General features: G+C 41.0%; 1 protein-coding gene and 3 long non-coding RNA genes across 7 annotated transcripts in view; 2 read left to right on the top strand and 2 right to left on the bottom strand.

The window, feature by feature from the left end:
* The window catches only part of LOC308385595, a 196,520-nt gene that overhangs the window by 4,457 nt on the left and 164,405 nt on the right, over positions 1–27,658 (top strand). The window lies entirely within an intron of this gene.
* LOC308385580 (uncharacterized protein) lies at positions 1,515–14,070 on the bottom strand. 4 transcript variants are annotated; one of them, XR_013969554.1, is made up of 7 exons: positions 13,996–14,070; positions 11,978–12,083; positions 7,708–7,797; positions 5,797–5,965; positions 4,210–4,497; positions 3,817–3,946; positions 1,515–2,383 (listed from the first exon to the last, which is right to left on the bottom strand). XR_013969554.1 is itself a non-coding variant. In XM_080864593.1 (6 exons), the coding sequence occupies exons 5-6, from the start codon at positions 4,402–4,404 to the stop codon at positions 1,964–1,966; spliced, it is 1,008 nt and encodes a 335-aa protein (XP_080720719.1). In that variant the 5' UTR covers positions 4,405–4,497; positions 5,797–5,965; positions 7,708–7,797; positions 11,978–12,083; positions 13,996–14,068; the 3' UTR covers positions 1,515–1,963. The 4 variants fall into 4 exon arrangements, 3 of the variants coding, with proteins under 3 accessions (XP_080720719.1, XP_080720720.1, XP_080720718.1); XM_080864593.1 differs by having other exon boundaries at positions 3,817–4,497; positions 13,996–14,068; XM_080864594.1 differs by lacking the exon at positions 5,797–5,965 and having other exon boundaries at positions 3,817–4,497; positions 13,996–14,068.
* Positions 15,107–24,115, bottom strand: LOC308385591. The gene is made up of 4 exons (XR_013969580.1): positions 23,976–24,115; positions 22,695–22,800; positions 18,583–19,935; positions 15,107–18,224 (listed from the first exon to the last, which is right to left on the bottom strand). It is a non-coding gene; the product is annotated as an uncharacterized lncRNA (long non-coding RNA).
* On the top strand, positions 24,169–25,321 carry LOC308385593. Its single transcript, XR_013969582.1, has 3 exons — positions 24,169–24,411; positions 24,498–24,612; positions 24,740–25,321. It is a non-coding gene; the product is annotated as an uncharacterized lncRNA (long non-coding RNA).

Consider the following 27,658-nt stretch of genomic DNA (forward strand, 5'->3'; position numbering starts at 1 on the left):
TTCACCCTGGCTAAAAAGGCTAAATGACCAAAGAAAAAGTGGAAAACAGTTAAACATGAGAGGTTTTTGGACAAAGTTTGTGTTTTTTCCGTTGTTTAAGCACTGCTTCCAGCCAAGAGTGATACCATATATGCCCCATAGCTGCAGAAAAGGCTAACATTGTTATATTTTTACAAAAAACAGCTGAACATGAGAGGTTTTTGGACCAATTTTGTGTTCTCCATTCTTTAAGCACCGGTTTGAGCACCAGCACCGTTTCAAAAGTACCGATTTGGCACCGGTATCGGATAAAACCTAAATGATACCCATCCCTAATCATGGGAATCCCCGGCAGCCTACGTCTATTGCAGCATAACTAAGGGAGGATTCAGGGTCACCTGGTCCAGCCCTAACTATATGCTTTAGCAAAAAGGAAAGTTTGAAGCCTAATCTTGAAAGTAGAGATAGTGTCTGTCTCCTGAATCCAAACTGGAAGCTGGTTCCACAGAAGAGGGGCCTGAAAACTGAAGGCTCTGCCTCCCATTCTACTTTTAAATACTCTAGGAACAACAAGTAGGCCTGCAGAGCGAGAGCGAAGTGCTCTAATAGGGTGATATGGTACTACAAGGTCATTAAGATAAGATGGGGCCTGATTATTTAAGACCTTGTATGTGAGGAGCAGGATTTTGAATTCTGGATTTAACAGGAAGCCAATGAAGGGAAGCCAATACAGAAGAACCTTCAAAGACACAAATACAGAAGAAATCTGCTCTCTCTTTCTAGTCCCTGTCAGGACTCTTGCTGCAGCATTTTGGATCAGCTGAAGGCTTTTCAGGGAGTTTTTTGGACATCCTGATAATAATGAATTACAGTCGTCCAGCCTGGAAGTAATAAATGCATGAACTAGTTTTTCAGCGTCACTCTGAGACAGGATATTTCTAACTTTAGAGATATTGCACAAATGGAAGAACGCAGTCTTACATATTTGTTTAATATGTGCGTTGAAGGACATGTCTTGGTCAAAAATGACTCCAAGGTTCCTCACAGCGTTACTGGAGGCCAAGGTAATGCCATCCAGAGTAAGAATCTGGTTAGATACCATATTTCTAAGCTTTTCAGGGCCGAGTACAATAACCTCAGTTTGATCTGAATTAGGAAGCAGAAAGTTAGCGGCCATCCAGGTCTTTATGTCTTTAAGACATTCCTGCAGTTTAACTAATTGGTGTGTGTTATCTGGCTTCATGGACAGATAGAGCTGGGTGTCATCTGCATAGCAGTGTAAATGTATGCTATGTACCTGTAATACCTACAGCATGTTCTAATCGCTCTAATAGGATATTATGGTCGACAGTATCGAACGCTGCACTGAGGTCTAGCAGGACAAGCACAGAGATGAGTCCACTGTCAGAGGCCATAAGAAGATCATTTGTAACCTTCACTAAAGCTGTTTCTGTGCTGTGATGAGCTCTGAAACCTGACTGAAACTCTTCAAATAAGCCTCTGCAGATGATCTGTTAGCTGTTTGACAACTACTCTTTCAAGGATTTTTGATATGAAAGGAAGGTTGGAGATTGGCCTATAATTAGCTAAGAGTGCTAAATACACTAAAATACAGGAAGCTCTCCTTATTCAAAGTTTATGTTTAAGGCCAAAGTTGTGGTCCCCAAGTCAAACTGGAACCAGCTAACCACTCCAGCTATGATGCAAATAAATGCCAGTTCACCAGTCAGCTGCTACAGACTGAACAACTGTCATAACAATTTGCATATTAATGATCATGAAACTGTTTCCACAGCTTACTGTCAGGTCCTGGTGCCAATTAGAGTCATTACACAACTGCCTTTTTAAGGCTTGGGAAACCTGCAGCCATCCTAGACTGAAGAGGACATGACGGATGAGTGATAAAACGCGCCTCCTACTGAAAACGCTGCGTCTAGATGAACAGAATCAACTTTTTGGTGCAACAGTTTATTTCCAGAGTGGACTACAAACTGGGATTCCTGCTGCAGTTCTTGTTGGCGTGCGTACGTTCATGACGGTTACGTTTATCTGACCGGGAAAACCTTTTGTTACAGTGTCGGCACTTGTATGGTTTCTCTCCTGTGTGGACACGTTTATGCACTTTAAGCTGATCTGCAGTGGTGAAGGATGACCCACACTGGTCACAGAGGTGCTCTTTAACCCCACTGTGGATGAGTTCATGACGTTTTAGTTTATCTGGTGTGGGGAAGCCTTTCCCGCATTCTTCGCAATAATGCAATTTGTGTCCAGTATGTCGCCGATGGTGCATCATTAGGTTTGTTTGCCAGTTGAAAGTTTTTCCACACAGGTCACAACGAAACGGTTTCCCACCACCACAGTGATGACAGGGTTGAGAACTGGATCCATCTGTGCTGCTCTGCTTCTAAACAAAGACACAAAGACAGCGTAAGTCAGGGAATTCCTTCAACATTTTAATCCTGAACCAGGCTTGAAATAAAGAGCATCTCTGCCAACATCAAATTACATTTTATTATATCTGAAAAAAGTTAACCCATCAAAGTACCAGATACCTTTTATACCTTTACTTTAAAAAAAATGAAGTCATGCAAAACTGTACCCTCAAACAATCCCTGAAAGTGCATGGGGTGAGTCTATTTTTTTTTATTTAATCCCTTTTTTAAGTTTTAATAATAGAAGATAATCACATGAAACCAAATCTGTTTTAATCCCACATGCGGTTTCTCAGCACGTTGCACAGTCTGACCTTACTGGCAACAGTTCTTTCTCTAAAATCAGAACACACACCTGAATGCTCCAGATCAGCAAACTGTGAAACTCTGCTTTTATAGAGGTCCTCATCAGGAGTTAAAATATGTTCAGTTAATTAAATATGATTGGTAGTTGAATGCAAAACACTATCATTTGACTTCAGTTTTTATGAGCTGTTTACTGTTTTTTAGATGATGTCACACAGACAGCCAAGACATCACATGATCTGTGTGCATGGTTCTGATGTGAAACTGCATTTGTGCTACTTCACTGAGTGGCGTAAGAATAACCTGGATGAGTTTTTAAAAGACAGTGGGTCCTTTAAAAAAATGGCAGATAATTTCAAAGGTAACATTTACAGTAACCAAAGAAAAATTATTTTGTGGGGTCATTTTACTGTGACATGGAGAACAATGTAAGAAAGAGGACATGAGAGGAAGAAGAGATTATTTTCTAAGATAAACACAGCTCAAATATAAAACACAGAGATATGCTGTGATGTTGTTGGTATGTTTCACAGATACAACTAAATAAATAATAATAAAGACTTGTTTAAGGCTGGTAGTAACAAAATGTATGAAGACAGAATGTAAATGTGGTTCTTTGCCAAGACGCCTGTTATGTCTAGACGACACTGGTGAGTTAGGTGCCTTTCTGATGATTCAGTAATCTGGAGGTCAGTGTAATGTAGCTTAAATAGTAATAATAAAATGATAATGATGATAATAATAAAATAAATCCAGTAAAAATGGTCAGGGTACAGTGACCAGACTGAAACAGAGTGTAAAAGCAGCCAGTGTCCAAAGGAAAACTACAGACCTTCGGAAAGCTGGCGAGCTATTGCTCGAGACAAAAAAAACCCAAAACAAAACAACCTACAAGAAAGTTTTCTTTGAAGCAAACTATAAAGAAATTAAGGGGAGACATGAGACTTCTGCAGTGTAGTATAAACTTTGGCATTACAAAAGTATAACAAACTCAAGTTAAAAGTCATAACTGAAATTGAACTAATTGCTCACATGCACTTTCATGAGGAGTGTTGATCCAAAAAGGCTAAAATTACAAGAAAAACATTATAATACATACCTCACAGTAACTGCACTTGTAGAGTTTCTGTCTGGTGTGAATCTGTTGGTGGACTTTTACAGAACTCTGTGCTTTAAAAGTCTTTTCACACAGGTCACATTTATAAGGTCTCTCCTCGGTGTGGGTAAACCTGTGGATTTGTAATTGTTTGTATCTTACAAACAGTTTGCCGCACTGTTCACAGCAATAAACATCCTGTCCGGTGTGAATACGCTGGTGTTTATTTCGATTTTCTATGTGGCTGAAAGTTTTTTCACAGATGTCACAGCTGTAAGCCTTAATACCAGAGTGGGAAACCTGATGTTTCCTTAAGCTACTACTTTGAGTAAAAGCTCTGCTACACTGATCACAGCTGTAAGGTTTAACTCCTCTGTGGATGAGCTTATGCCTTACCAAGCCTTCTTTCCTGGTGAAACCCTTTCCACATTCATCACAGCTGTACGCTTTAACTCCACTGTGAATGACCTGGTGTGCTTTTAAGTTTCCAGGCTGGGTAAAAGAATTCCCACACAAGTCACATCTGAACGGTCTCTCTCCCGTGTGGATGACTTCATGTCTTTCTAGAAAATACTTCCGAGTAAAAGTCATCCCACACTCATCACAGCTGTATGTTTTCTCTCCCTTTCTTCTGTGAGGTGTGTTGGTCTCCTGAGATCGCTGACTTCTCGCTCCATGTTGGTCCTGCAGTGACAGAGATACAAACATTGAGTGAAATCCAGTCAAACATAAACTTTAAACTTCGTCCATTAATACTAGTTTTAAACATGAGATTGGAGCATGGCAGTCACCAAACACCTTGTAGGATGCATTTTTAAAATAACCCATATTTTAATAGTTTACATTTATTTAATGTTTATTGTCTGTGAAGGTTCTCAGTCATCCAGGTCATCCTAGTCTAAGGAGCTTGGAAGGAAAACGTCTGGACTTCTTTAGTTTGCCTGAAGATGTTTCACCGGTCATCAGAGAAGCTTCTTCAGTTCTAGGGTCAACTGGTGGAGAGTCTCAGATTTAAACCCAGTGGGAGTATCCCCCTAAAGAGGGACAAAAGGACCCCCTGATGATCCTCCACCTAATCACATGAGCCAAGATGTGAAAACGGGTGTGGGTCACAATCAGCCAGGGTTTCGAGTGAGCTCATTGTGACTCCTAGCCCCACCCTGTCATGTGATTTCCTGACACCCTAAACCAGTTCTTTGCCCACTTTGACCAACAGAACAGGGACACCATCACCCTTCCTGCTGTTTCAGAGAGGGACGACACCCCTATCCAGCTGGAGCAGCATCAGGTCAGAGCCACACTGCACAGAGTCAACGCAAGGAAAGCAGATGGTCCAGACCGTGTAGCAGGTAGAGTGCTTAAAGCATGTGCAGACCAACAAGCAGAGGTTTTCACCACCATCTTCCACCTCTCACTGCTACAGTCTGTAATACCATCCTGCTTTAAGTCAGCCACCATCTCTTCCAGTGGACGAGACCAAGACCAAGGAGATGGAAATCGACTTCAGATGAAGAAAGCGAGCTGAGCACTCTACCCTCTACATCAGGGGTGACGAACTCCAGGCCTCGAGGGCCGGTGTCCTGCAGGTTTTAGATCTTGCCCTGGGTCAACACACCTGAATCAAATGATTAGTTAATTACCAGGCTTCTGTAGAACTGCAAGACATGTTGGGAGGTAATTTAGCCATTTAAAATCAGCTGTGTTGAATCAAGGACACATGTAAAATCTGCAGGACACCGGCCCTCGAGGCCTGGAGTTCAACACCTGTGCTCTACATTGATGGAGAGGAGGTAGAAAGGTTAGAAAGCTTTAAGTTTCTTAGAGTTCACATCTTAACATACGTTACCTGGTCCACAAACATTTCCCACCAGGTACAAAGCACAGCAAATGCTGTACTTCCTCAGTAAGCTGTGTCAAGCCCAAATACCCGAAATACTGCTAAGTAAGTTCTACCGCTGCACCATCGAGAGCCTTCTGACTTACTGCTGTAAACTCTGGTCCAGCTGCTGTACTATGGAGGACAAGGGGAACTTGCAGCAGGTGGTGTGGGCGGCAGAGCGGGCAGTTGGCATTTCATTAACTCCCCTCAGAGACATTTATACAGGCAGACTTCAGCAGAAAGGCAGAATCATCATCATGGACCCCTCATACCCTGGACATAGAGCAGGGTGATGTGACCAAAAATATTTATCATGATATACATTTGAAAATGAGCGATTATGATATAATTGACAATATAATTGACACTAGACAAAATACTTTTAGTATTATTAGTGTGAAATAAAACCCATCAATGTATTTTCACTCAAACAAGCAGCTGTTTTTTATGTGAATTAAAGTTATATAAAGTTATATAAAAATTTTTGAACAGCCGGTTCCGCTCTCTTAATTCTCTGATAAGTCAGGGCCAAGCCAGCTCCGATCAGCAAGAACCCTGTTATCATGGTTCTGAATCTTCAGCGTCCTCGATCGACAGTCCCGCCAGGCACACGATCCTCCATGTCTGCCACCCGTCCATCGTGTATCCGGCAGGGAAAGTCCCTCCAGGACACTCGGGCTCTCCCGAGCCCAGACTTCTCATTGAGAAAAGGGTGTCAATAGCATTCAGAGATTGATCAAATCCATAATTCTCTTTTAGGTTTTAGAAACAGACTGTGAGTGTTCCAGGGAAAATAATACAAAAAACATGAGACTACACAAGGACATAAGAGCTAAGCAGGGAAGATAAGGGAGAGGAGAAAAAGTGCATCCGCCTCCTCCGAGAGTCAAAGACTCAGTCTTTATGGTGTCATCCACATATCTGAACCAATGGCTTGGTGGTGTTCCAGGGTAGGATAGCAAAGCCCTCTTTTCCACTTCTTCCATGTACAAATTGGCCACAATGGGTGAAACTGGGAGCCCATGGCACACCCATGTTTCTGCCTGTAGAACTGACCCTTGTATGTGAAGTAGGTGGAATGAAGACACAGTTCCAAAAGCAAACACTTGGTCGATGCTGAGAGTGGTCCTGTTGCTGAGGTTGGGGTTATCCTGTAATCTCTTACGGACTACCTCCAACGCTTCCGTGACTGGGATGCAAGTGGGATGCACCTGGGTGAAAATCAAATCTCAGGACGTACTACATTTCACGGATCACATTAACTCGGTGGACCGACACATCAAATTAACTAGGGAGGATATGAAAAGTGGCAGGTTAGCCTTCTTAGACTGTGAGATTTCCATCAGTAATGGGGGACATCTAAAAGCTGACGTGTACCGTAAACCTACACATACGGATCAGTATTTAAGGTTTGACTCTCATCATCCACTGGAGCACAAACTGGGTGTCATCAGGACGCTACAACACAAAGCGAACACCATCCCCACAGACACAGCAGCCAGGGAGGCAGAAGAACGGCACATCAAGAAGGCCTTGAGTAAATGTGGTTATCCCAGCTGGACTTTTGTCAAAGCAGGAAAGGCACCTAAAGAAAGCTCCAGCTGATCCAGGAGAGAAGGACAACCGCTGCCTAAGCGAAAACCTGTAGTGATCCCATATGTGTCAGGAGTATTGGAGCAGTTGAGACACAATTTTTCTAAACATCAGGTCTCTGTGGCTTTTAAACCCCAAAACGCTGCGCCAAAAACTGGTCCACCCCAAGGATCGGGTCCCCCGACACAAACAGAGTAACATAGTGTATGCCAAAGGCGTAGATTTGGCATGGACAGAAGGGACACGTCCCCACCAATATCCAGCGATTATTGACTTGTACCCACCAATAATTTGATCTCTTCCAGAAAAGAAAAACAAAACCGATAGAAAACCCCCCCCAAAAAAACAACAACAATCTGTCAACGTCTTCTTCACCCAGCGGTGCAGAAAGAGTTAAATTACGTTCTCTACTGGAGTCCTACCTCATGTGACAAATATGGCCAATGTGATTGGCTGTGCCTTTCGGGGAGCTCTGTTTAGTTTTAGCAGCGGTAAGCCTGCGCTGCGAGGACCTGCAAGGAGGAGAGGAGGATGGCAGCAAAAAGGAAGAAGCTGGATATAAGAAAGTATTTTTCAAAGAAACCTGTAAATCACTTAAAGTCAAGTTCACTCATAAAATGTGTCCGTCATAATAACGTTACAGGCTATGCTAGGACATACATGCCAACCCTCCTGATTGTTCTGGGTGAATCCCGAATTTCAGTGCCCCTCCCGAAAATCTCCCGGAGCCAACAAAATTGAAAAACCATATCCCAGATTGCCTCAGCCAGTTTCCAACAATGGCTACTACTACTGCAGCTACTTAGTTTTAATATTACTCTTATTACCCTTTCTGGGTCGCAAAATAAAGTTTTAACATATTTTCAGGCGAGAGTGTAGCTGTGTAAACTTTAAGTATCTGAGTAGGGGAGAACAGCAAACTCCCGGCACATTGTTTTCAAACCCCCGTGGTCTTTCGCTACTCAGGTTAAACATGATATATAAGTCACTTAAATAACTCAAACATGTTATTGTTTGGCATTTTTCAGTGTTTTATTTGTTCGTGAGTAAATCGGTTTGGCTGAGATTAAAATTATTAAATAAATAATAATAAATAAATGTTTATTTATATAGCACCTTTCAAGACAGAATCACAAAGTGCTGCACATAAGATTACAAGTCATAAAAAGATTTAAAAAGAGAAAATAAAACAGGCAAAAAATTAACCAAAATCAGTTTTAAAAAGGTGAGTTTTGAGTTGTTTTTTTAAAAACAGCTACTGAGTCCACAGTTCTTAATGTTTCGGGGAGAGAGTTCCACAGTCTGGGGGCCACAGTGGCACTATCACCCTTAGTCCTCCTCTTAGTATTTTTTAAAGCAAGTAAGCCCTGATCAGATGACCTCAAAGACCTGCTAGGTCTTTTATTAGATTGGATTAGATTAAATAAAACTTTATTAATCCCTCGGGAGGGTTCCTCCGGGGTTTTCTCACAGCCGAATAAACATCAAATAGAAAACTGATTAAAAAGAAGTGTGAGATGGTCGAAAAAAAACGTCCGGTTATATTTTAGATAGCAAGGAGCAGACAGCTGAGTTTCACTCCACCGAGAAAGCTCGTGACGTAATTCTGAAGGCTAGATCGTCACAGTCGCTCATTTCCGGTCTACCCGGCTTTCAGAGGACCACGAAGGCCGGGTCCTCAGGTGGACGCAACCTCTGAATTTGGACACCCCCGCTGTTTCCGGCCGGACAATAATGACGGTGACATTTAACTTATTTTATTCGATGAATAAACATTGTAAAATTCAAGTTTTTTGTACATATATATATGTATGTGTATTGTAATTTTAAATGGTTTAAAAGCATGTAGAATAGCATATGTAGGCAAGTATATTTCTCCTTTTTTATCAAGAAGCAAAGACAAAAAGGAAAAAACAAGAAACATGGTAGGGTTGGGAGGTTGAATCATCCGTCCCCACCAATGCTAAAACCAAATCTACACCCTTGGTGTGCGCTGTTAAGTGCCAGGAGGATTGACAGGATTTATACATCAGGGAAACCAAACAACCTCTGGCGAAACGGATGGCACAACACAACACAAAGGGCGATCGTGGCTCAAAGAGTTGGGTGTTCGTCTCGTAACTGGAAGGTTGCCGGTTCAAGCCCCAGCTCAGACAGTCTCAGTCGTTGTGTCCTTGGGCAAGACACTTCACCTACCACCTACTGGTGATGGCCAGAGGGGCCGATGGCGCGATATGAAGAGATGCCAAACTGTGTTTCATTCTTCTGGTAACAGTGGCAGCTCGGGCTGCCACAAACGATTATTTTGATAGTCGACTAATCAGATCATGCATCCATTGTACATACAACTTATTGCACCAGTAGCATCTGCTCTTATATAACTATCATTAGCTTACAGCTTTAAGTGTTTAAGGTCTGTGCTAACTAAAAATAAAGACAAGATGATAGTTTATTGAATTTTAATGAAATTTACAGATTGTTTCGGTGAAGTTTAATAAACTCCTTGCTATCTAAAATATAACAGGACACTGAAGTAAATTCTCGAGCATCTCACACTTCTGATAATCAGCTGTCTGCTTGAGGTTTATTCAGCCGTGTAAAAACTATACAGTAACCTTTGTTGGCAATAACAGAGGTCAAACGTTTACTATAGGTCTTTACCAGGTTTGCACACACAGTAGCTGGTATTTTGGCCCATTCCTCCATGCAGATCTTCTCGAGAGCAGTGATGTTTTGGGGCTGTCGCCGAGCAACACGGACTTTAAACTCCCGCCACAGATTTTCTATGGGGTTGAGGTCTGGAGACTGGCTAGGCCACTCTCAATCAGTCGTCCTGTCCCCCTGGCAGAAAAACAGCCCTATAGCATGATGTTTCCACCCCCATGCTTCACAGTAGGTATGGTGTTCTTGGGATGCAACTCAGTATTCTTCTTCCTCCAAACACGACGAGTTGAGTTTATACCAAAAAGTTCTACTTTGGTTTCATCTGACCACATGACATTCTCCCAATCCTCTGCTGTATCATCCATGTGCTCTCTGGCAAACTTCAGACGGGCCTGGACATGCACTGGCTTCAGCAGCGGAACACGTCTGGCACTGCGGGATTTGATTCCCTGCCGTTGTAGTGTGTTACTGATGGTGACCTTTGTTACTTTGGTCCCAGCTCTCTGCAGGTCATTCACCAGGTCCCCCCGTGTGGTTCTGGGATCTTTGCTCACCGTTCTCATGATCATTTTGACCCCACGGGATGAGATCTTGCGTGGAGCCCCAGATCGAGGGAGATTATCAGTGGTCTTGTATGTCTTCCATTTTCTGATGATTGCTCCCACAGTGGATTTTTTCACACCAAGCTGCTTGCCTATTGTAGATTCACTCTTCCCAGTCTGGTGCAGGTCTACAATACTTTTCCTGGTGTCCTTCGAAAGCTCTTTGGTCTTGGCCATGGCGGAGTTTGGAGTCTGACTGTTTGAGGCTGTGGACAGGTGTCTTTTATACAGATGATGAGTTCAAACAGGTGCCATTCATACAGGTAACGAGTGGGGGACAGAAAAGCTTCTTACAGAAGACGTTACAGGTCTGTGAGAGCCAGAGATTTTCCTTGTTTGAGGTGACCAAATACTTATTTTCCACCCTGATTTACGAATAAATTCTTTACAAATCCTACCATGTGGATTCATGGATTTTTTTTCACATTCTGTCTCTCACAGTTGAAGTGTACCTCTGGTGCAAATTACTGACCTCTGTCATCATTTTAAGTGGGGGAACTTGCACAATCGGTGGCTGACTAAATACTTTTTTGCCCCACTGTAACTTTAATCTCAGCCAAACCGATTTACTCAGGAACAAATAAAATACTGAAAAAAGCCAAATAATAATATTTTTAAGTTATCTAAGTGTATGTTTAACCTGAGTAGCGAAAGTCTCTGAAAACGTCGGAGCGCTTTTGAAAATATGTGGTGTCCTGATAAACTGAGCAGATATTTGAGGTTTACACAGCTACATTCTCGCCTGAAAACATGTTAAACGTTTATTTTGTGACTCAGAAAGAATAATAAGAGTAATATTAAAACTAACTAGCTGCCGCCATTGTTGGAAACTGAGCTGGGCCGCGCTATGAATTCTGGGACACAGCTTCTTCTTTGGGGTTTAACGGCAGCTGGCATCCTTGTACATGCAGTGCTGCCATCTTCTGTTTCAGTTCGTTATTACACTCTTAAACCCTACTACTTATTCCTGCGTCTTTTGTGATCTTACAAAGCTTCAAATGACGCGTCGACTATTAAATCAGTCGTCGACGATTTTGATAGTCGACATAATCGTGACTAGTCGACTAATCGTGGCAGCCCTAATGGCAGCAAAGACTTATCTTATTTTATCTTTAGAACAGAAGATAAGACAGAGAAGAACAAAGACGGCTGTAGAAGAAAGCTGTCCCGTTCGTTGGAAAAATTATTTATTGTACTTAAAAAAATGTGGTTTCGATATGAATTTTGTTTCAGTATGCAGATATGCATATGCAAATGTGATACTTTCATTTTTTACAATCTTGTCTTCAGTGATTTCTTAGTGTGAATGTAGATTCTGAAGGAGCACAGGACAAAAATAGGCTAAAGCTGCTGCTGACTGCTTTCTTTATTAACCCAGCAGCTGATGAAGTGGACACAGTTACAGTAACTGCAATATTTTCCTCACCATCACTGTTGAGCTCATCATTTCCTCTGTAGTGGCTGAGCTGAATCCAAATGGCTGAAAATGTTCCTCTGCTGCTCCATCAGACTCTTCTCCTCCTGCTGATCAGCTGGGACACAAAACAGATCTTTGTTAGACTCCAATGAAAGCTCAGAGTGTCCCACATGTTCATCAGACAACACAGAGTGGAATTCGTGTGACACCTGAGAGTTGTGATATCAGGTAACTTCAGGAGAAACTTGACAGGTGCCCAGTACTGTGAAATATTTCATTTTTCATCAGACAATTTTGAGTGAATCATGTTCAAGACACCATCACAGACCGATAGACACGTTTTTGAATGAATCAGACACCAAACCAGTCTAAAGCCTTGGACAGGGAGTCCTTTCACAGCCAGCACCAGCATCCAGATTCAAAGCACGCTCAGCTGCAACGATGAGAAACAGGAGCAGAGTAAGAGTGACCTTCATTGAGCTGACGTGACTGAACAGAGCCTCCCTCTCTCAGGCTTACTCCCAGTACGCTCAGTGAGAGAGACATTAAACACAAAGCAGAACCTATAAAGATGTTGGTTTATCATTTATTATTTCACTAATAAATACAATTATCTTTTGTCACAGCGGTTTCCTATCCCAGCTATGATGGGGCGAGAGACGTGGTACACCCTGGACAGCTCCCCAGCCTGTCGCAGGGCTAACACAGAGACAGACAGCCATTTCCACTCACACTGACGCCCTTTTAGCTGTGAACTCCTTTGCAAACATAATTGGACATGCACAATAATGCACAGCTATGATAGAATGATTTGCTAAACCTGCTGTCCATTCTGCTGCCATTATGCATTAAAGAGCAGCTGCATGACATTCACAGGTGATATACGATATGCCTCAAGTGACTCCAATGGTGCCCAAAGCAGCAGCATCGCTTCTTCCTGTAATCACCATGAAAATCTTTGGTCGGAAAAACCAGGAGGGGGTGTTAATCAAAGCTCCTGATCAAAAACTGGAATGTGAAGGAAAGTGATCTTTGCAGCTGCTCCATGAAAAGCTGCAGATGTTACTTGAAAACATGCAGATGAACTTTTAATTTAGTCTCTTTTGGCAAAAATGGGATTTCCAGGATTTGCCAAAACCGACTGCAGGAACTTAAACTGTTATAAATCTGTCACCAATATGTCAAACAGACCTGTTGTGACTAAGCCAGACAGAAAATTCCTATTAAAAGAAGAAGCAACCAGTCAGTGTTGTGCATCCTTTATGTATCTGTAAGAAGTCTCGCTGACATGAAAAATCTCGGATAATCTGAAGAGGAGGGCAGCAAAAATACAGCATCACAGCTCTATAAACATGCTTCAATGACCAAAAGGACTGGATTGATTACAATGTAGGTGTAATAACACAGAGCCTTAAAAGCACTTGCAAACCAGGTGATTTCTTTATTTTATATAGAAGCCCTGTTCATTAAAGTCTACTTACAGATAGAAGTAAAGATATTAGACATAAAAACTCACAGAAACACCTGAAAGCATTGTCGCATATGATCAGCGGCTAACAGAGGGAGGATGAGCTGACTTGTAGCAAACACTCGGTCTGTAGAAAGTAGCGGAACATAGAAAACAACAGACGAGCCTGCTCTCGTTGGAAGCAGAGGCGGATTCTCTCTCTCTCTGCTGGTATGAGTCAGTGTCTCTTACCCATCAGCCTCAGTGAACGGATCTTCTATGTTAGTCTGTACAACAAACAACAAACGCAACAATGACCGTGTACACGCCCGTGTGTGCCCGCCTGTCACAAACAGCAGCGGTAGCATCAAAGTCAGGCCCAGCCCGTTTGGTGCACCAAATAGCTGCAGCATGCCGAGCTAATGGTTAGCTGGTGTTTTTCTCCAAACACTCTCTCACTCTTCTCTCAACGTGTTCACAATAAACTGTGAACAGACACCGAGGAGAGCAGCAGAAGACCTCATTCAGGAGCTAAACTCAACATGAACTGAACTCACAGTAAAGTTAGCTCGGTGCTTACCTTTAGATGAGAGAAACTCGGTTTGTGATCCAGCTGCAGCTCTTCTCCGCCTCTTCCTGTTCCTCTTTACATGCAGTTTACAAACAATGAATAGGTGCATTATCGCCACCAACTGGTGTGGAGAAACTAATGTGATTGAAGTTTGATCTATGTGAGGTTTTTACTCATTTTCAGATTTCTGACCTTTTCTGTTTTAAACTGTTCTCTTTAATCCGGTGCGTCATGTGAGAGTCTCCTCTCTTCCAATTTATCCTGCATTGTTTTGAATCCTGAAAAAAACCTCCCTGCAGGCAGGGATTGCTCAGTAGGTAGAGTGGTGGCCCCACGATCGGATAATCGCGGGTTCAATTCCCCTGAACAGCTACCCTGAGGTACCCCTGAGCAAGGTACCATCCCTACACACTGCCCCCCGGGTGCCCAATGGCTGCCCACTGCTTCACTGAGTGAATGGGTTAAAATGCAGAGAGGGATCAATAAAGTAAACTTTCTTTAAACCATCTTCCCCCCCTCGCTGTTGACCTGTTTAAGCCGTCTCTTCCAGAGTTAATGAGCCAGTATCCAGGAGAACATCATGTTCTATCTCTGTTTAAATGTCTGTTCTGTATTCTGAATGAGATCCCTTCTCCTTACAGACAATAACTATCACTGAGCTTTTTCTCTGCCCTAAGCTACAATAAATGACTCTGATTTCATTGACTCTTTGATGGATTTGTATAAATATGAACATTAGTGCTGATCGATGTCTGCCTGCCCATCTTCTCCACAATCACCTCTACCTAAATATTTAAACATTACATTTAGCACTTGCTTGTTTTAATTTCTTACTTACTGAGTATACGTTCTGTGTATGGCCCATTTTATGCTCTCATTAAACCAGTGAGATATATATATATATGTATATATATATATATATATATATATATATATATATATATATATATATATATATATACACACACACACCAGTACCCACCTTATTACCGACATTAAAGTACAGTAGTATAGGCCTATTTAACACCATATACAGTTCAGACAAGACAATTGTATTTCTTATATGAATGTTATTTATTTTAACTGTCATAAACAAGATGTGACAAGTGATCATAATAACAACTGAACTGCAGTAAAACATTCACAGAAGGTGGGACATCCAATGTTTAAGTGATGACGTATGAACCCTGCTTCCAAAACTACTCTGCTTCTGTGGTTTATCATGTTTTAATGCTTTGTATCTTGTTCTATTTAATCTGAACAAGCCCCTAAAACAGTCTGTGATCACCGTCTGCCTCTCTTGTTTTTTATACCGCTAATCATTTTCAAGCTCACTTTTTAAAACCTTACCATTAACTACAGCCCAGCCCATTGAGCAGTATATTAATGACTAACCTTGTATTGTGGGTGGATTATCTCGGTTGTTCTCCTGACTGAAGTTTGGTTCGTTTACAACAACAACAAAAATAGCTTTCATCCTCCAGCTTCACTGTGCATATATTAGACTTGTAGTCAAGACCGCCTAAACCAAGACCAAGACAATACCAAGACCAGAGGGTATCGACACCAAGACAAAGTCGGGATGAGATCAAGACTGAGACAAAAAAGTGTTTAAACTGCAGCCAGATGCTGCTTCGTTTACGCATGTCAGGCATATTTATGTGTTTTTGCGATGCACTCGCACAGCCCTCCTCACCTCTGTCTACTGTCTCACTCACTGAGTGGACAGACGCACGCACCACTTGATCTCTCACCCTCTGTTTTTCACATAATGATGTTATCCTAGCGAAAGGAAATTAAGTGAGGAGCCGGCTCTCGCTCAATGGGAGTCGACTCTTCTAATTCACTATAAAGCACTCTCTAAGCACGGCTCTTAGAGCCGTTTTGTGCTTGACACATTATCCAACGTTACGTTGTGTGTCATGGATACTGTTGACTCCAAATCTCCTGACCACTATGCTGATCGGAGACGGCAAGACCGAGACAGTGAGAACAAGACAAGGTAACTGGAGTTTGAACTTGTGATCTGCACACACTTTAATGGTGTATAATATGATACTATGGTTAATATAATATGCCTGGCCATGGAGCACTGAGCCTGCTGTGTGTGTCTGTCTCTGGCACTTCATCCATTATTGTGGGGGGGGAAAAAACAGTGTTGAAACCAAGACTGAAAGTGAGATTTATTAAAATAGATATTTGCATATTGACCAACACAACAGCGAGTTTTCACACAGCATTGATACCAAAAAGGGAAAATATCGCCTCTTTTATCTCCATGTGGATACAATCTTTGTCTGTTGTAATGGTGGGGAGTTTTCTTCTCACAGTCACTAGGCATAACAAAGACAGACAAAGTGCCTAATGACCATGAAAACATCTGACAGTTATCTGCATTGGGGTTTTTTGTTGTTGTTGTTTTTTCCATCTCCACACACACTAGATGATGTTAGAAGCTAAAGCAGATGAAACACAGATTTCCCACCACATTCAAATAAAAAGAGGTGTTTCCCATATCATTTGGACATCATTCCTTTGGACAACATGGATCTAGTGGGAATCACTTACTACTACTACTAATAATAATAATAATAATGGATTGCATTTATATAGCGCTTTTCGGGGCCCTCAAAGCTCTTTACAATTCCACTATTCATTCACACACACTGGTGGAAGCAGCTGCAGTTGTAGCCACAGCTGCCCTGGGGGAAGACTGACAGAAGTGAGGTTGCCATATCACCAGTAGGCGGCAGGTGAAGTGTCTTGCCCAAGGACACAACGACCGAGCCTGTCCGAGCCGGGGCTCGAACCGACAACCTTCCGGTTACAAACGAACTGCCAACTCTTTGAGCCACCATCGCCCCATAAATAAAAGAGATCACTAAACTCACATAGACACAAAACAGGCCTAAATACACACTTGAATATACTCATAACACTGCTGAGTGCACTCTTGGTGATGCGGTGTACCTGTAACCAGCTCTGAAAACTTTTACTTAAAAAGCCAAAGTTGGTCTGTGTGTTCACTTCTGTCTCACAGCCTACGAAAGAGGATTTGAAATTATCAGATTTACATCCTCCTTACAAATAGAGACATCGATTATGGTCCATTAGATTAAACCAAAGAACTAAAGAATAAACATCATTTAAGAAAACTCCAGAAGACTGGGCTATGGCTGGTCTCACTGAAGAACAACAACAGATTCAACTGCAGACTTTAACTTCTAACGGTTCTTTGCTGCTTTACCCCAATTTTCTCAAGATGCTTTTCCATCTGCTTTTTAAACAAGTTTTGTAATATCAGTTGGATATAAAAGACAGTTAATAAATATATATTAATAATACAACTACTACTAAACACTACTGTGTCCTAAAGAGGAAAAGATTTTTTTTTTAAAAAAACTAAAAAATTAAAACATTTTTAGAGCATCGAAATTCATTTCAGAAAAAATCTTGATCTACATATCTATACTTGCAGCAGTTAAATTTAACATTCGGGATTATTCACTGTAGGCCCAGAAATCAGAGCTAGCTCATCAGATCCAAGGGTGACATCAGCTGACACTCTTTACAGGAGACTCCACCTGAACTCTGTGGAGCCTGATCTCAAGTTTTTTAAGTCTGACCCTGAAACCAGGAGAGGATCTTTCTGTCTCTGCAGATTCATTGTGATCCGGGGATTTCAGTTCTGCATGCTCACGCTGATGTTTGCAAAGAGCAGATAATGAAGTGAATGTTTTTGCACATTGGTAACAGTGAAACGATTTATTTACAGCGTGGGATCGTTTGTGTTCAGAGTATGAACTGACATTCCTGAAGTTCTTGTCACACTGGTCACAGCTGAAGTTCCCTCTAATGTGTGTACGTTCATGAAGGTTACGACTATTTGAATGTGAGAAGCTTTTGTCACAGTGTCTGCACTTGTATGGTTTCTCTCCTGTGTGGATTCGTATATGCCCTTTAAGCTGACCTGCACTAGTAAAGGATGACCCACATTGGTCACAGAGGTGGTCTTTAACCCCACTGTGAATGAGTTCATGTTTTTTTAATGTACTTGGAATGGGGAAGCCTTTCCCACATTCTTTGCAGTAGTTCATTTTGTCTCCAGTGTGTCTACGTTGATGTCTTGTTAGGCACTCTTGATGATTGAAAGTTTTTCCACAAAGTTCACAGCGAAACATTTTCCCACCACCACAGTGACGACAAGGTTGAGAACTGGATCCATCTGTGTCGCTCTGCTTCAAAACAAAGACACAGAGACAGTGTAAGTCAGTCCTTCAACATTTTTCTCCTGAACATCGCCTGATATAAGGAGCATCTCTGCCAAAGTCCAATTACATTTTACTGTTTACCTTGCAACATTCAGCTTACTGGGCTACAATTACAATAAGAGTATTGTGACTAGAAAAGCAGTTATTTAGTTGTTTTTTTTATGATCATGAAAGACAAAAATAATAACTGAAGTCTGATGAACCTCTCAGCATTACCTTTCCATCCATTAGAATTACTAACATGCTAACACAATTTAATGAGCAAAGTTGTTCCAAACAGGCAGACTAAAATAAAAACACAAAATAAGAAAATATAAATACATACCTCACAGTAACTGCACTTGTAGCGTTTCTCTCTGGTGTGAATCTGTTGGTGGACTCTCAAGTAACGTGGAGCTTTAAAGGTTTTATCACACAGGTCACATTTATAAAGTCTCTCCTCAGTGTGGCTAAACATGTGGTATTTTAAGTGTGTGGCTGTTTTAAAAGTTTTGCCACACTGATCACAGCAGTAAACATCATGTCCAGTGTGAATGCGCAGGTGTCTATTTAGGTAACTTTTAAGACTAAAGGTTTTACCACAAATGTCACAGCTATATGCCTTAATCCCAGAGTGGATAATTTGATGCTTCTTTAACTTGCTACGATAAGAAAAAGCCTTGTCACACTGATAACAGCTGTATACTTTAACTCTACTGTGGATGACCTGGTGCCTTTTTAAGTGTCTAGGCTCAAAAAAAGACTTTCCACACAAGTCACAATTGTACGATTTAACTCCAATGTGGATGAACTGATGGGTTTTTAATTGTCCACGCTGAATAAAAGACTTTCCACACAAGTCACAACGGTACGGTTTAACTTGAGTGTGGGAAAGATGGTGTCTTTTTAAGCTTCCAGGCTCGCTAAAACACTTTCCACACAATTGACAGCTGTATGCTTTAACTCCACTGTGGATGAGTTGGTGTGTTTTTAAGTGTCCAGACTGATTAAAGGACTTTCCACACTGATCACAGCTGTATGGTTTAACTCCACTATGGATGAGTTGGTGTCTCTTTAATTGTCCAGGCTCAGTAAAAGACTTTTCACACTGATCACATCTGTATGGTTTAACTCCATTATGGATAAATTGGTGTCTCTTTAATTGTGCGGGACGGGTAAAAGACTTGTCACACTGATCACAGCTGTATGGTTTAACCCCACTGTGGGTAAGTTTGTGTGTTTTTAAGTGTCCAGGCTGGGTAAAATCCTTCCCACACTGATCACAGGTGTACAGTTTAACTCCAATGTGGATGAGTTGGTGGTTTTTTAAGCTTCGCGGCCGAGTGAAAGACTTTCCACAGAAGTCACAGCTGTAAGGTTTAATTGCACTGTGCATGAGCTGATGTCTTTTTAAGTGTCCAGCCGAAGTAAAAGACTTTCCACACAACCCACAGTTGTACAGTTTAACTCCACTGTGGATGAGTTGGTGTCTCTTCAGGTGTTCAGCCCGAGTAAAAGATTTTCCACACAAGTCACAGCTGTAAGGTTTAATTCCACTGTGGATGAGTTGGTGTCTTTTTAGGTGTTCAGCCTGGGTAAAATCCTTCCCACACTCATCACAGCTGTATTTTTTCTCTCCCTTTCTTCTGTGAGGTTTGTCGGCCTCCTGAGAGCGCTGACTTCTCACTCCATGTTGGTCCTGCAGTGACAGAGATACAAACAGAGGCAGTGAGTGAAATGCAGTCGTGGAACAAACTGAAACTGACTCCATTAGTGGAATCAAAGAAAACAAAAGCACTGTGGGAAGGTGTGTTACCACCACCTTCTGGTGACAGTATCACATTACAATGATGTGCTACAATGAGAGTTGGAATGCAAATGACATTATTGAAGAAATATTGATCATGGGAAAAAATCTTTTACTTCATAAAAATTGTGAGTGTAACTGATTATATATTTTTTTTTCAATGTGTGCTGATAAAATATGATCTTTGTATTTTCTTGTAACTTCTGTGTGTGATATATTTGTCCAAGAGGGAGATTGGACGAATATATTATTTATTTATTTCCCATGAGTAAGTTTGATAATAATGATGGAGCTAATAGAAGCAGTAAACATAAAAAAAAATAGCACTGTTTTCAAAGCACCCTTTTTCATCTGCGAGCAAATGAACCATCCCCAGAGTGCACCCAAATGCTTTTTGATGGAGCTGCAAAAGCTGGTGATAGCCTAGCATACTCAGCCGGATGGTGAACATCTACATGCTTGTGCAAGTTAATCATGTTTGAGTATGTAGAGAGTTGAAAATAGCTTTCTAGTAAAATCTGGTATCAGAAATAAACTGGGGAAAACAGCCCCAACCCCCCCCCCAAGGGTTTCTGTTGTGATTGTATTTTTGTACCAGTCATTTAAAATGCTATCCTACATCCAGCCGCTAGAGGGCGCATTACGTGCAGTGGTATCGAGTAGCGTTTTGGGGCACAGAGATAGAATAAACCTTCCTGTTGTGAAACTGACATCAGCTCATCATGTGTGTCCCTTTTTCTATTCTTTATCACAGGTTAGTAAATGCATTTAAATGAATGTGTACTGCAGACCTTACAAACAGAGGATGTTGTTTATGTGGGTAATGAGCGCAACTTGCTAAAGAAATGGATTCGTTCTGAGTTGTGTCTGAATTGTGGGTTAAGGCTGCAGGCTAAGTGATGCTAATGCTAGCGGACTTGGCTAATGTGGGATACTGAGGCTGTACCCCAATTCAGGGTCTGCAGCCTTAAAGTACGCAGCCTCAACAATCCTCAAGGGCCGCGTACTCAAAGACCGCTAAGGCCGGAAGTGCGAGGCTTGTGAAATGGGACGGTCTAGCCTCCGTTGCGCTAATACTGTTGTTTGTCAATAAAGTTAAAAAAAAAAGAAGCCTCTGTTGCACTGCCCAGGTTGCCTAGCAACCATGATACTAACCACTGGAAACGTGTCATACAGCTTTGTTTGACAGAAATGAAGGAGAAAATCTTTTGTTTATTTGTTTCTTTCTACATGAGCTTTGATCATTCTCTGTAAGATTAAGCTCAGCTACTGAACGGCGTATATTTTAAAGTAAAGGCTTTAAAACCAAGTTAGTACAAACGTCACTAATGTCACATAACTTTGCCGACATGTGGCCAACAGGAATGTTTAATGTTCTTTGTTATCAAAAATTTGCACATAAATAAGTGACATAATATTCAGTACTTAAAGTTCACTCTTCGGCCGCCCCTCATCCGCCGTTTTTTTCTGCAAATTTATCCACACCCATCGCCGCGCTATGCATTCTGGGATATGTTGGGCCACGAAGTCTACACTGCCACAGCCTTAAAATTCAGGGAAATGAAGGACGCATTTCGAGCAGCCTTTGAATTGGGACAGCCTTTGGCGCGCCGCTGTGACGTAATTGGCCTTGAAGTCCGTACTTTAAGGCTGCAGACCCTGAATTGGGAGACAGCCTGAGTGTGTGTGGGGAAGCTAATCTGACCTGTGAGAGACTTCTGGACTGTGAACTCTTAATGTATTATGCACTCTGATAAATGGGTTTATACTATGTTTTACTCTTCTGGTTGATGTTGTGGTTACAAGAACAAGTTTGTGGTTTAATACAAAGACATTTATAGAGTGTTATAAGGAAACTGTTTGATCAATGCTGACTGCACAGTAGTAGTGAACGCTGTTAAAGGAGCACTGCACTCTATATAGTTGTAGGTTGTATAAGAACAGTAAATATGTTTGTTTTATGTCAAAGACATTATTTTCTTGTAAAGAGTAAAATAGCTATATTTAAAACAACAGAAGTTACAATGTCAGTACAGTGGAATTTCACATGAATAATTTAGTGCTGAACAAGAATTAAAATGTTTAAAAATGAGTTAATTTTATGATGTTTGTAAATGTAGTTAAAAATGAAGTACAGAGTACACTATTGTGTTTTGTTTATCTTTGTGAAATAAGTGTGGTTATTGTGATACATTGTGGATCTGACATATCAACATTTTGTTTATTTTTTGTCAAAGTTGTATTGAGAGATTTATACAGTCTCGAGCTCAGGGAGCTGTGGCCATGTATGGTAAACTGGACTGAAGCATAAGGCCATTTCTTTGCAGTTAGTGTGGTGATACCTGAAGCTGTTCTAAGCTGTTGTGAAGAATAAACCTTCCTGTGAAACTGACATCAGCTCAAAGTGTGTCCCTTTTTCTATTCTTTATCACTGCACCACACGTTGTTGAACAGGAAACCAGTTGCCCCTCTGGTCATCATCTTAGGGAGGCAACAAGTACTTTGCTCAAACTATACATCTGCACAAGCAGCACACCACCTTGGTCACATTCTGTATGTATGGAGGCGCCCGGGATGGAAAAGATAAAGCTGCTGTTAACAACCAGCTGTGCACACAGTTTCAATAACAGTAACCGAGATATTTTTCTCACCTCCTGTGTTGAAGTCATCGTTTCCTCTGTAGTGGCTGAGCTGAATCCAAATGGCTGAAACTGTTCCTCTGCTGCTCCACCAGACTCTTCTCCTCCTGTTACTCAGCTGGGACACAAAAGTATAGATATGCATTTTATCCCTGACAAGAAGAAGCAGAGCAAATAAACATTACTACACTCAGTGACAACAATACCTATGAAGCTTCAAGGTGAAACCCCAGAAGCAGCTACAAAAAGACAGTTATCAGTTGCCTAAAAGAAATTGAAAGGGGAAAAGCCACTAACCGCCCTGCATACAACCACCTTTACCCAGGGGACGCTACACCCTGTATATATGGACTTCCACAGATACACAAAGAGGGAGTCTCACTCAGACTCGCTGAAGGGCAAAGTTCAAATTAATGTTGTTTATACATCGCCAAATCGCAACAAAATGATTATATTAGATCAAATATGACAAAATGTGGATTTTACAGTAGCAACAATATTGTATCTCTACAGTTTAAATATTTAATAAGCTTTCTGCCAACACAGAAAATTTACTGTAACAACCAAATTTCCCCTTGTGGGACAATTAAAGGATTATTCCATTCTATTCTATTCTATATTTTTCTATTATTATTTTATTATGGATTAATTTTGTTTAATCAGCTACCATCTCTCCTATGGACTTTTTAATGTCTACAGTCCCAGATCAACACAGCCCTGTTCTCCATGACTATCAGCAGCAGGAGCAGCAGCAACACCCCAACAGCAACATTGTTCCCATCAGGTAAAACGTGGGCTACGTTAGCTTTTTATTGTCCCCACCTGATGACAGTGATATAGTATGATGTTACTCCAAATTAGATTCTTGATGAATGTGTGTTGTTGTTATTCAGCCTGGTTCTATGTGCCCCTTTTTAAACTCTGATCCATGTACGGCTCTGGTTAAAATGAAGTAAGGATGGCAGTCAAAACAGTGAAGCTTAGCTGAGCTAAACTGTGATGTCATCAAGTCGTTCAAATGATATAATGATTGTTATCCGGTTCTCAAGGAGGTCCGGAATCCTCAGTCAACTTGCGAAGTGCGGACTTGCGTACTTGAGTGTTCAGAAACGATCTAGACAGTAACACAGATGTGTAGCATCGCCAACTAGCGAACAACAAGCCTCTTACACAGTGCGTATGCTAACAGCTAGCCTAGCCAACGACTTAACAACAGAAGCTACAGAGTGATGTTGTATAAAACTCCAAGATGTTATAGTGCGTGCCTTTTAATTGTGCCGACGTGGTATTTACCTTAGTTTAACGAGTCGTTAGGCGCAGTAAACACATCAGCAAATAATGCGCTATCAAGTAGTGATGTGACGTTCTGTATCGAGGCTTCAAAGCTTGTGTCGAGTAATGGAGGGGGCGTTTCCGCGATGCGCGGCTTGCTTCATTTATGGGAGGAGCTGAAAATGATGACGTCCGAAGCCTCGCTGCCCGGCTGTACCACGTGACTGGTTCAGGAAGTGGTTCGAATTTCGCCGCGAGATATGACAGCGATATAAACCCCTCAGACTTCAATCAAAATGTAGGTGTTTGATGGAGAGTTGCGGTTAGTGAGAGTTTGGAGACAGTTTGGAGGTTTATGAGAGTGAGGAGAGAAAGTCAGGAGAGAATGGAGCCAGCTAAGAAGAGGAGGATGTCCTCCCCTGTGTGGGAACATTTTGATCTTATTCCTCCCAACAAGGTATGTAAATTTCTACAGAAGATGTATTTTCATAATACTGATGGTGCAATACAATTCATGTTAAGCTGTCTTGACTTTTGTACAAGGTGAAGTGTTTGCTATGTGCCAGGGAGCTGGGATATAACAACACCTCATCCATGCTTAGGCACTACAGAGCTTTGCATGAGAATAAGGGGAACACCGATTGTGGAGCAAGACCAGGTGAGCCATCAAATGCCATGATGATATGGCATGCCGTAATGTTACTAAATAATATAACAATAGTATACAATGCAATAAGTTACGTGTGTGATATTTATATTTGTGCTTTGTCTTTGTCTTTCCTCAGGAGAACAATCTCAAATAGATGAAGACCTGGTCAGCATGGTGATTGAGGACTCCCAGCCATTTAGCATTGTGGAGGACAAAGGATTCAAAAGATTTGTTAAATCATTAAATCCCAGCTATGTTCTCCCCACTAAAAAGGCCATAAAAGCAGTGAAAATGTAGTTTTTACTGAATAAAATATGAACAGGCAGGACTGAGGCCTCAGTGTGTAGCTGTCCATACCTCAACGTTACAAAAGCACAACTACTGTCCACACCCCAACCACACCTCACCTCACAGTAAATGATCGTTTCCATTTTAAGCATTTCCAAATAATCATTTTCCATACTGCCAGTATAAATATACACAGTATACTGCATCACTACAATATAGATGTTTTACACACTCCTTTTGTTGTTGACATTTACAGGCTGTGTGCAAAAGGCCACACTCTTCAAATTCATGCCAACTAATATTTCTACGTCCAATTGGATGAAAAGCTTCAGTGCTTCATGAAGCTTCATCTGCCCATCACTACTATCAAGGGCACACACACAAGAGCATCTGCAGCCACTGAGGAGCGACCTCCACATAAACAGAAACACGTAACTCATGCTGCTAATAAATACATTTGGTTCTAAGTGGGGTTTTTTTTAACACTCTGGGTTTGTTAAAAAAAAAAAAATCACCATTCCTTCAGATTGTTTGTGGCTAAAAGTGTCCATGTGTTGTTTTTGTTTCTTTGCTACTTTTTCTGCATAAAGGTTTTTTCATAAATATAAACTAGTCATTACTTACATTACTTACATTTTTAATCATTCAAACACCTTTTTCTAGTACAATGCACTTGTTTGAAGACAACCTAAAAACTCACCATTTCATATATCAGCAGTGCTACTGGAAAACAGTGGTCCCTCACGCAGTTCATCTTTCACTGATTTTTTTTCCTTTGGGTCGGTTTCCCTGGGGCTTTTCCCCTGTTGTGGTCTGTGTCTTATATTGAAAGAACTATTTACGCGTTACCATAGCGACCAGAGAGCATCAAGAAGCTGAGAGGAGGTTGTTACTCTCAATGTTGTTGGCACATTTCAGGAGGACGCTGCTAATAAAGTTACACAATTACACAGCCGAATTTGCGTTTATTATTATATTTACAAAATACCACAGTTTTCGTCTTTGTCTGTATCATTTTATTCTGTTGTATTTATCTGCAACACCTTAAAGGCCGGTCCGTAAAAATATTGTCTAACTGGTCCGTGGTGCAAAAAAGGTTGGGGACCGCTGCTGTACAGTACAGAATGCTTTTAGCTTGTCGAATTTATATAAATCTGCTGACAAAACGTTTTGCACGGTTTCATTTTATCATGGAATTATGTTTCTATGATGGGTTGAACTTTAGGAGTGTTTAAACAAAAGAGAAAAGTGTGAAAATGTTACAGTTAAATTTTTTACTTTAAGCATGGACATGGAAACAAGTGAACAACATTTTATAATAAGCTTAATTGGAATTCTGTACACTGAAAAAAAAGCAACAACACATAAAAACACAAACAAACAGCCAGTGCCTTCATCTGTCCATTAAATGTCAAACATCACATTGACCCGTAGTCCCTGCTCGTCAGCACATTTAAAAAGAGCTCCATGTCCTCTGCAAACTGAAAAACAAAGAGGAAGAAGTCCCTCTACACAAAAACACTGCAGATGACAGGCCAGGAAAACACCTATTGATCTGTTTGAATGCCTCCTCATCATGTGAGCCTTGAAGTTTTTTTAAAAAAAAAAAAGACTATTTTCATGGACTTTCCACAAGCCACAGTTTCATTCAGCACAGAGGGAGGAGCACATGAATGTTCTACCGAAGATTCAGAAAATGGTTTTGATGCTGGAGACAAGACATCGAGAGGGAGATGGGGCTCCACGGAGAGTTCAGTGGGGAGCAGTCCTGAATGCTGACATGACAATAATTGCCTTGCCATATCCCCACGCTGTATGACTGTCATGTTACAGACAGGGCAGTGAAAGTGCACCGGCATATCATTTTGTCTGTAAGAGAGAGAAAAACAACATGTAATTTAAATGTAGTTGTATAGAATGCAATCAGTTTATCTAACAATCAGATTGTACATATTAACAAAAACATCCAAGCCATCCTCAATAATGAAAGCAAAATGGTGTGGATCACAAGAGCTGTCAGGAAATGTGGTGAACAGGAAAAAAACATTTAATGAAAACACGCTTTTTCTCTCACTGATGAATGAACTGTACAATGTGAAAAGCAACTTTAAAGTCAACAAAGAGACTGCAGAAGTGCTGAAAAGAAGTGCATATTTATAACTTTAACTATGAGGTATATTTAATACCAACATACCTTTGAAAGGCAAAGCATTTTTAACAGAATGGAATAGAGAATATTAGTATTTATAAATATGTAAACCCCTTTGTGACGACCTTTACAATGTTGATGCAGATGGAATGAGAGACATGAATAAAGTGCAATATGCAGTAAATGGAACAACGTGCATTGATGTTACAAATAGTGAAAAGCAGTGAAGTGAATTTGTTCATAACAAGCAAAAATCAAATACGTTTGAAACTGACCACTAAATGCTAACCAGAGGTGTCAAAAGTGCACATTCCTTACTAAAGTTTAGATAGGGTTGGAGCTATTTGTTCTTTATTATTATTATTATTATTTTGAAATTAGTTAAAGTTTGTTGTTAGTTTACTTAAATTTTGGGGTTTATTTACAAGTTTATTTGTCAGTTAAAATTTTGTTTCAATGTTTTGTTTGTTTGGTGTTACCTTGTTAAATTAGTCAGTAAAAGCTGTAGGGCCATTTTGTTTCTATAAATAAAGAGACTGGTATAGGACCAGCATGCACTGGGGTGGGCCTATTGGTTTTTTACCAGAGCAGGAGAAGCAGCAGGAAGTAACAAAAAAT

The sequence above is a fragment of the Rhamphochromis sp. 'chilingali' genome (assembly GCF_963969265.1).
Source record: "Rhamphochromis sp. 'chilingali' genome assembly, chromosome: 18".
Classification (NCBI taxonomy): domain Eukaryota; kingdom Metazoa; phylum Chordata; class Actinopteri; order Cichliformes; family Cichlidae; genus Rhamphochromis; species Rhamphochromis sp. 'chilingali'.